This window comes from Denticeps clupeoides, chromosome 8, assembly GCF_900700375.1.
Source record: "Denticeps clupeoides chromosome 8, fDenClu1.1, whole genome shotgun sequence".
Lineage (NCBI taxonomy): Eukaryota > Metazoa > Chordata > Actinopteri > Clupeiformes > Denticipitidae > Denticeps > Denticeps clupeoides.
Window position 1 is genome coordinate 22,441,277 of NC_041714.1, and position 10,094 is coordinate 22,451,370.

General features: G+C 47.1%; 2 protein-coding genes across 2 annotated transcripts in view; both read right to left on the reverse strand.

The window, feature by feature from the left end:
* Positions 1-1,197: 1,197 nt before the first annotated feature.
* On the reverse strand, positions 1,198-2,265 carry foxl3 (forkhead box L3). The gene is made up of 3 exons (XM_028990009.1): positions 2,159-2,265; positions 1,654-1,864; positions 1,198-1,581 (listed from the first exon to the last, which is right to left on the reverse strand). The coding sequence occupies exons 1-3, from the start codon at positions 2,263-2,265 to the stop codon at positions 1,198-1,200; spliced, it is 702 nt and encodes a 233-aa protein (XP_028845842.1).
* Positions 2,266-4,739: 2,474 nt separating this feature from the next.
* LOC114795943 (extracellular serine/threonine protein kinase FAM20C-like) overlaps positions 4,740-10,094 on the reverse strand; it is a 20,884-nt gene continuing 15,529 nt past the window's right edge. Inside the window, exons 5-10 of the mRNA XM_028989696.1 lie at positions 8,426-8,541; positions 8,164-8,344; positions 7,938-8,047; positions 6,191-6,272; positions 6,034-6,093; positions 4,740-5,890 (exon numbers count right to left, since the gene is read on the reverse strand). Coding sequence (XP_028845529.1) covers positions 5,605-5,890; positions 6,034-6,093; positions 6,191-6,272; positions 7,938-8,047; positions 8,164-8,344; positions 8,426-8,541 — 835 coding nt within the window. The 3' untranslated portion in view covers positions 4,740-5,604. The remainder of the gene's footprint in view (positions 5,891-6,033; positions 6,094-6,190; positions 6,273-7,937; positions 8,048-8,163; positions 8,345-8,425; positions 8,542-10,094) is intronic.

A 10,094-nucleotide genomic window follows, 5' to 3' on the forward strand; every position in this document is an offset into this window, starting at 1 on the left:
GCTGCTGTAGCGCTATATTAAATGCCACTCATGTTAAGTGTGTCGAAACCCCGTCTGATGTAGGCACAGCAGAAAATAAAGGTTAAATTGAAAAATGTCCCTTCACCAGCGGAAAGGCGGGATGATTGATACTCCGGCGGAGGAAAATAGATGTTAAGCGGAGCCCGTTTTTGAGGCCGCTGCCTTTTACGACGGCCGTATATTTTTAATGGGGTATTCAGATCAGCTCCCACTCTCACTCCAGCTGAAAAGGTCAATCAGGTGGATTAAAGGTACTTGTACGAAGGTTGGGCCGGATAGATTTACAACAATTACACTTTTTTAAAATGCCGCGCACACATTATTACTATTTATTATTAGTAGTATTATTGTTTCTGAGAGCATTCTGCAGAAGACGGACGTGTGGGGGTCACAGGTCACAGGTTTTATTGGCTTGCAGGTTGTTCTGCTTTGACATCTCATTGATTATCATGTAGAGAGCACATGCCTAATATACACCGTTATTCTGAGTCCACCAGGGTTGGGCCGCCTTGCTCATTAGAAATGATTAATACTGTAAAATCGGACATGGTCTCTAAATCAGCGCTGTTCAATCGGGCTCCAAAATAATTCTCATGACGGCCTGGCCTCAGGTGTGGATCACGGCGCTGCATAATTCATTATTCATTCATTTTAATACAGTAGTGCATCTCAAAAAATATCATTCCCTGATTTAATATTAAAGGCAAACCTTCATTTTTTGCTACATTAATTACATGTAAAGTGTTTTTTGGGGGTTTTGTTTGGTTACATCACAATATATTTATTCTCTCAATACGTGGTTGGGACCGAAAGGTTGAAGGTTCGCCTTTTTTAATGAAATAAAAACCGTATTTTGCCTCTTTGAGACCAGATAAGAGAGTAATATTGATAATGTGCCCAACCCTAGTGTCCACACACCAGTCGTGTTCGCGGCTCCTTTTCCTCGGGTTCGTACGTTAGAACCGGAGCTCAGCTCCCAAACCGGGCCGCGGTGGCCCTTCAATCAATAAATTACTTTAATCACGTCTCAACAACACCGGCGCTCCTTCAGTCTCTCCGGGGGTTCGAGGGTCGAGGGACACACACACACACACACACACACACACACACACACTCGCGCACTGCTCCCGCCCGCCGGGGCCTTCCGGAACCGCCCGCACGTTCCGCAAGGAGAAGTCACAGAGTCCAGAAGTGCAGGCTGAGGTGCTGTGGTTCCAGCAGCGGGACGTGGGGTCCCGCGGCGCCGTACAGGGGGGCCCGGGCCGCCGGCGTGGGGTCAGGGGTGGACAGGATGTAGTCAATGCTGAACTTGATCTCGGGCTCCGGCTTGCCCGACGCCGCGGCCAGCTGGCCGGCCCTGAGGCCCGGGTTCGGGGGACAGGCGGTGTCCGGCGGCTGGTGGGGGTCGCCGGACGGCTCGCGGAAGCCCATCTTGACGTTGCGCCTGCGTCGGCGTCTGCGGAAGTTCCCGTTCTCGAACAGGTCCAGCATGGACTCGCATCCCGAGGCGAACGTCCAGAAGTTTCCTTTCCCTTTCTCATTCCCTTCCGTCCGGGGGACCTGCAGAGTCATTTCACCGTCACTCACCGTCACGGGCGGCCGCGGCGCCAGCGAGAAGCCGTTCACACGTACCTTTATGAAGCAGCTGTTGAGGGACAGGTTGTGCCTGATGGAGTTCTGCCAGGCTCTCTGGTTGGACCTGTAGTAGGGGAACCGCTTCATGATGAACTCGTAGATCCCCGACAGGGTGACCCGGTTCTCGGGGCTCTGCTGGATCGCCATGGCTATCAGGGCGATGTAGCTGAGCAAAGCCAGATAAACTCCACAATTTAACCTTGTACAGCTACAGACAATATTTCCAACAACTCCTCAGTTCTTTGTGCTTATGTATAATCCACTGATCACACGTGAATCAAGAATTCCAATTTTCAGAAAATGTTCCAATTGTGCAATTATGTTACAATAATGCTAATAATGTAATAATGTAATAATAATGTAATAACAGTGAAAAGCAGGATGGAATCAGAGGGTCCTTCATCGTGCCCACCAGAATCAGCTGAAGTGACTTATTGAATATCAATAAAAGTAGTGATGATTGTTTATGCATATTAATGAGCATTAAAAGGGGCGTATTCACCTGTAGGCGGGCCTGCACATCTTCTTCTCCTCGTCGGAGCTGCAGCTCGGGTATCCGTCCCCGTCGTAGTTGAAGCAGTTGTACGGATACTGGGAACGATCGAACATCGTGCTGCGGCTCCGGCTTCCTGGCCAGGGACTCCCCGCCCGCGTCCGGCCCGGCGCACTTAACGGGGCTTACCGGGGGTGGGCGTGGCCGTCCGGGGCCACGCCCCTCGACGGCGGGTGGTCCGCTTTTTTTTTATCGAGGCAGAAATCCGACATCAACAAACACGCCGCCGGGGTCTCCCTCTCTCTCTGCGAACTTACAGAAACTTCAGATGCGATCTATAATGCGACATAATGGCCCAGAAATTGCGCTTCCGTGACTGAAAGGAGGGACCGGAGCATGAAGGGCGGAGGGGGAGAGAAACAGCCGCCGGCGCGGCTCCGCCGTGTGTGGGCCCAATTAAAGGCGCGTAATTACGCGGAGACCCGCGCTCCCATGTCCCCATGTCCCCAGAAACATGGCCTCTCCACACCAGCCATGCGCTTGGGGACCACTTGTCAGGAGGTACGGCCACCTTGTCCCTCCTTTGATGGCTGGCTTGTGTGGAGGCCTTTGCTCTGGGTTTGATCTGATTAGGAACTCTGGGCCTCTGAGGTCCCTGTCCCTTCAGATGTCAAGCCCGGCTGAACTTCCGGCCTTCGCGACTGGAAGACATTATTACCCGGCGCTCTAAACTGAGCCAAGGGGCAGCGGAGGTTAAGCAAAGGTCACAAAACCCGACAGCACCCAGCAGAACATAGTCTCAGTATTATTTTACCCATACACTACAGAACTATTTACTTTATTAACCTAGAGCTGCAATAGCAATTTGCATAAATGTTAAACATAAAAACACACACAGGACATAAATATGAAGATATATAAGCAGAAGCACAAACATTTCAATTCCTTACCATATAAGGCAGTTAGGGGATGGAGATCTAACCTCATTGGCCATTTCGAAACCTTTATTTTAACCTATATTTTTAACCTATATTTCCTTTTATTTATTATTTTATATTAACCTATATTTCCTTAAAATCGAATCCATAAAGTGATTCATAGCTGCAGAATAACCAGTCCGTTTTCTTGTAGATGACCAGGAATGTTAACGTGTTACTCATATGCATTTTTTGGGAATGATTTAAATCACTACAATTAATAGTATTAATAATAACAGTAACTATAGTTACAATTATCATTATTATTAATGCTAATAATAACATAACATAGAATTTCACAAAAACAATTTGTTGAGGTTAAAGTCCACCAGGTGATTAACTGTCATTTATTTATTCATGTATAAAACAGAAGTGACAGAAATGTAAAAATGGTTCTTCATTCAATCTTTTCTTGTGAAGCCTTTAAACTAAATGTTGTTGTTATTACTGTTTTTTATATTATTACATGAACAAATATGCAAATTAAAACAGACGCAGTGCTTTGCTTGAACCATGAAACTTTTGGCCATTTTGTTTTATTGCACTTTTACAATGCAGCAAAAGAATGAAAAGTTTTACAGAAGCATGTGAAGAAATCAAAAACCGAGCAGAACTGCAAAAAGCCGGTAATATCGTTTAAAGCTCGTCTGTACCAAAACCACGGCTGGAAACTCAGAAACAAAAATGTGTGTAATGCTTCTCGGACTACAGTCGACCCCTCTTCCCCAAATCTAACAGCTAGACCCGATATACATTTATACCGCTTATTCTTTACATCATTTCTTAAAATTAAGCTCACCCAAAAACATTCAAGTATTCCTATTATTGCACAGGCACTGATTTCAGCTCTACACACACACACACACACACACACACACAAACACCCAGCGCTACTCGCACTATCAAATCTCGACTGGATAGAAACAGTTTATTTTTACATCAGATCTTCCAAAAACGATTTACAAAAAGCTCCGCTGCAAATCAGCATTTTGTGCAGCACATCGACAACCTGGAAACTGAAAAGGTGCTCAGGAGACGTGTGGAAAACGAGCATAGAAATATTTCATTCAAATGTGATGATGATGATGATGATGATGGTGGGGGGGGGTTCTGTACACTGGACACTGGGTCCAGGCAAACATGCCTTTCTTCGGACTTGTGTAGATATCAGAGGATGGTCTGATATGTCAGATTCTTCTTTATTTTAATTAAATTGATGAGCGGAACGCCCTCGGTCAGTACGGTGAATTTGGATCTTGTCCTGTGATGAGGACACTGCAACTTCACAAATCAGGAGCAACACACAACCTGCTGCAGGTGAAGCAGTTTCTACACACACACACACGCGCATATACACACACACACACACAGACACATACACATGCATACACACACACACGGGCACACACATACATACACATGCATACACACACATACACGCGCACACACATACATACACATGCATACACACACATACACACACACACAAGAATACACGCACATGCATCCACCCACACGCACGCACGCATACACACACACATGCATACACAAATGCACACACACGTACACACATGCATGCGCACACACATGCACGTGCGCACCCACACGCGCACACATGGACACACACACATGCATACACAAACACACACATGCATGCGCACACATGCATGCACACACGAATGCACACATGAACACATTCACCCATATCTATAATTATTTTTTATTTATTTTTATTTCACGAATTGAATCAAACTCTGAAACTTATTAGTGTGACCTAAGCAGTGCAGAGTCTAGTGTGCACTTTGTAGTTCTTGACAGATTTGTTTTTCCATTTTAATCACCACACAAAACACATGCGCACACACACACACACACACACACACACACACACACACACACACACACACCTACTGATTTTTAAACATGTTGCTGCGCTTGGTAAGGCGTCGGCTTCACACACTTCCTCTGGACAGTTCTTGACCTGGATGGATTACTGACTCTCCACCATGTGGCGAACGGACGGACACTCACTCACACACACACACACACACACACACCGCCAGACTAACATCAATTTATGATTATTCAGAAATAAATAAAAGGCTTAATAAATATTCTCGGGGGGAAAAAAATAAATGTTTTATCCACACAACACCTCGGAGCAAACCTGCACTCCAGTCAGATCTGTAGGGTCTTAAATTAGAGAAGAAGGAAGAAAACACCACGCTAAGCTGCAGAACTCCACTTCCTGCCCCACCACCCGCCAACAAGCGTGAACCCAGAGGCTCCTGGGAGATTCCTGACCACACTCACACACAGCTGGGCAGCAGAAGGAGGAACCCTGTGGAGTCTGTGGAATTCACTGAATTCAGAGGAACGAGAAAAGAACGTTTAAAGACCGCGCGTCTCTTCAGCCAGACAGCCTGTCCTGCACTGCGATTGGTCCATGTCCTATGCCGTGATCGGTCCACAGATGTACTACCTCTTCTGTGCCCTGCGACTGGTGTGGGCAGGGTTTACAAAGTGGGCCGTCTCAGGGGCGGGGCCCATGTCGTCCTCCACCACGCTGCTGTACCCGTCCTTCTCGATGCAGTCGGCCAGGACGCTGAGCACCAGCCGCAGGCGGCGGTCCAGCGCCTCCAGGTGGGGGCGGATCAGGACGGGGGCGAGGCGGTCGCGCCGCAGAGACTCCTCCATCAGGACGCTCAGACGGAACTCCTCCCTCGCCAGGAGCTGCAGACGCAGGTGCGTCGACTTCTTCACCCTGAGGAGCAGAGGGACGCGCGTCAGCACCCCCAGTCAAATAAATAATAGAAATGTATTTCATTTCAGCTGAATAAAATACCGGTCTCTGTTCGTATGGGTGTGTGTGTGTGTGTGTGTGTGTGTGTGTGTGTGTGTGTGTACCTGCAACACTGACTCAAAGGCACCAGAATTGAAAGCTCATCATGGGAATGTTTTCCAAACCTGGATGAAGGGGAGAGGACGTGCAGACATGTCACCCACGTCACCCGTCACCGCAGAAATGACAAAGTGAGCAGAGGACGGTGAGCAGAACACTCACCCTCGTCCGTTATCCAGGTGGATGATGAAAGTTTCGTTCCCGAACTTCTCAAAGGTTTCGTAGTGATGCCGATCCATGTTCCCTGTCGAAGAATTCACACTCATTACTGTTGGTCAGAGTGTGTGTGTGTGTGTGTGTGTGTACACTGCCCTTCATAATTATTGGCACCCCTGCTTATGATGTGTTAAAAGCCTTAAAATAAATTCAACTGCTATTGCAGAAGCATCACACGCTCACACTGAAAATCGTAGAAAAATGAACCATCAACTCAAGTGAATTTTAAGAGGAAAAAACTATTATTATTTTTCATACGGCGGGAATGCAAAGTATTCAGACCCCTGAAATTTTTCACTCTTTGTTATATTGCAGCCATTTGCCAAGTTGATTTTTGTTCCTCATTAATGAACACACAAAATGTCCTTAAATGGAAGAAGTTTGGGACGTCCAGCCAAACTGAGCTATCAGGGCAGAAGATCCTTTGTGAGACCAAGATAGAACCAGCCACTGCTCATCACCTGTCCAACACAGTCCAAACAGTGAAGCATGGCGGTGGCAGCATCATGCTGTGGGGATGTTCTGCAGCTGAGCAAAGGGTCTGAATACTTAGGACCATGTGATATTTCTGTATTGATGAATCTGCAAAAATGTCAAGTTGATCAGAGTATCTAGGAAGACCAGAGTATCCTGTCAGAGGAATCGTGAATTGTTCAAAACAACTGGAACAGTTTATGAGGAGAACGGTAAGAGAAAATCTCCAAAACAACCACTGGGCGTTATCTACATGCCAACAAGCTGTTTGGGAGGCCTGCATGGAAAAAACATTTACTCACTCACAATCATAAACACACACGTCTGGAGATTGCTATGCAATCTGGGGCTTCAACTGGAACCATGTGCTTTGGTCAGATGAGACCAAAATACAGCTTTTTGGCAACAAACACTCTAAGCCGGTTTGGCGGATGAGTATTAAAAGCACCTCTTGGCCAGGAATCCCAGAATCTGCTCCATCAGACCTCTACAACTAATACAGGATGCAGCAACACCTTCCCAACTTCTCCACACCATCACACTGCTACGTTACCTCCACTGGATCCCAAACCCCCAGAATCTGCTCCATCTGACCTCTACAACTAATACAAAACTAGACTCTTCTCTGTCTTGGTGGAATGAAGTTCCCCTTGAGGTGAGAACACAGTCGCTGAGTATTTTTTACACTGCAGCTTAACACCTTCATCTTTAGAGAATATTTACACTAACTTGTAACTTTCTTATAGTGTGAAAAACTACAACCGAGTGAATAAAAAGTCCTGGTGCACAGAACTGGTTACTTCACTGATGGTGACATGAAAGCAGGTCGTACGTCTCTCTGGATAAGATGCTGTTGAAGCGCGAGGAGGAGCGCGAGGACCCGGGTCGCTGCAGGGTTTAGAGAGACTGAGCTAAGAGGAACGCATGAAGATCCTGTTTCTATATTCTCCCGTCTTGTGAAATGTTATAGAAGATTAGGTGCCAAAAGGGGTTTTGTACAAAGTATTACCACCAGGGGTGCTAATAATTCATGATTTGATGTAAAAGAATTATTTCTCAGTGTGGATCTTATTCCCCACTGAATAAATGCACTTGAATTTTTCATTTTTTAGAACAAAACTGAATTTATTAGAAGCTAAAGAACACATTTTAAATGGGCGTGCCAATAATTATGGAGGGTACAGTATGTGTGTGTGTGTGTGTGTGTGTGTGTCCTTACCCATGAGGAAATCAAATATGGTCATGTCCATGACGTCCAGGAGGCGGAACCCACTGTCATAGGGCGGAGTCTGTTTTACCTCCTCACAGTAATCAGGATCCACTTCCCACCTGAACACACACACACACACACACACACACACACACACAGTCACATAACGTTCTCTGTGCAGAGCATCAGTAGACAGTCGGCAGGAGGAGAAAATCAGATCCATCAGATTTCTCACTCGGCTTTCTTCCGCTTGTGGTAGGAACGCCTCCACGGGTTCCTCCAGGTTTTGCGCTTGGCCAGGGCCAGGTCCGGCAGGAAAGCAGCGAGGGACCCCTCGATCTGGTCCGGCCGGCCGCACAGCGCGTGCTCCGTGGAGCAGTAGTAGGAGCACTCGCCGTAGAAGCAGATGTTGTTGGCTAGGCGAGTGAGAGCGGACGAGTAAGAAACGAATGTGTGAGTGCGCGGCGCCCCCGTGTGTTCATGACACTGTGTTGCACCTGGTGATATGAAGAAGGTTCTCCACAGCTTCTTATCTCGAGTCACGTCTCTGATCTCCTTCGTCATGTTCACCAGCCTGCCAGCTACAGGGGGCACCCGGCGGAAATCCAGGATCCTGAGGGCCACACGAGGGCAGAGAAACTTTCACATTCTGCACATCTAGTCACCTTTCTCGCGCCGATCCTGGACATTTACATTCGACCATCTCAACCGGACAAATCACGTTGCATTTTAATTAAATACATCACAGAATCATGATGCGTCCATCATAAATTCTTCCATAGGTTTATATAACAACATGAAATACAGATAAACATAAATGAAAGGTAAATAATAAAGAAAAAGTTATTTTATGAGTTGTAATGGAGGTGGGACTCATTTCACTGTTACAAATATATAAAATAAATTCATATTATAATATAAATAAATAATATAATATAAATGTATAGAATTTTCACGTAATTATATATATATTAGTATAGTTTTATAGTTTTAATATAGTTTTTCTCCTTCCTGGAAGTGGCAGTGGTGGCCTATCCGTAATCAGAAGGTCACCAGTCACCAGACTGAGCACCGTCTGTTATTACAGGACCCGACCAGAAGGTGGCGCTCACACCACGTGTTCCTGCGGCCGTCCCACTGAGGGACTGCGAAGGGAACGTCAGGAACATTTGGGAGGGACAATTTATCCGGCAAATTACACAGGAGAGCGGGACAAGCCGGGACCATCAGAGACGTGTTCAGACTCGGCATCACTCATCCCACTACACCGTAGCTGGCGGTGGGCGGGGCACGTAAACCACCGCGCCCCTGGCCATGACTGAGGGAGGCGTGCGGTGAATCACAGCGCTGAGTAAATACGTGTGTGTGTGTGTGTGTGTGTGTGTGTGTAATGGCTGGAAGAGTGAACCGGCGTCCCCGTCTGTCTGTGTCCACGTTATTGCATCAGGATCTAGAAAACGTTATTTATCTTCTCTGCTGGATAAATCCGAGTGGACAACATCGTTTTTCTGCTCCGTCGTGTCCTACCAGATCAAGCGGAGTCAATTCACGACACACCGAATCATTTGCTAAAGAATCTGAATCAAGTTTTAACATATAACGCAGCTATATCATCTAAATATGAACTACTGTGTTCTGATGCTGACGGGCGGAGCCTCATTCAGACGCTTTTTTTAGACGACCGGGGGCTGCGCTGCCAGCCCACAGCCGGAATATTTAGCTCAGCGGAGGCCACTTCCTTCCACCACCCATCACGCCGGCTGCCGGTCGGCCTCCAGCCAGATGTGCTGCAGCCGCCACGCCCCAGCCGGCTCCGCCCACTACTGCTTAACACAGCCGCCGTGTGTGTGCGAGACCCGTTCCGGTACAGCAAACACACAGCAGGGCTCTGACAGGCAGTTCTACACACACACACACGCGGAGCGTCTATCAGAACACCTTTAGCCATATTTTATTCTTGCTGTGTTCAATAACGTGCCGTTCACTCGTTCACCAATCAGGATACCTGGATGAACAGCATGTTTTAATTAATTAAATGAAAGTGGAGTGATTGTCACATGTGATACACTCGCCATGACAGGTGTGTGTGTGTGTGTGTGTGTGTGTGTGTGTGTGTGTGTGTGGGGGGGGGGGGGGGGGGGGGGGGGGGGAGCAGTGTGTGGGGAC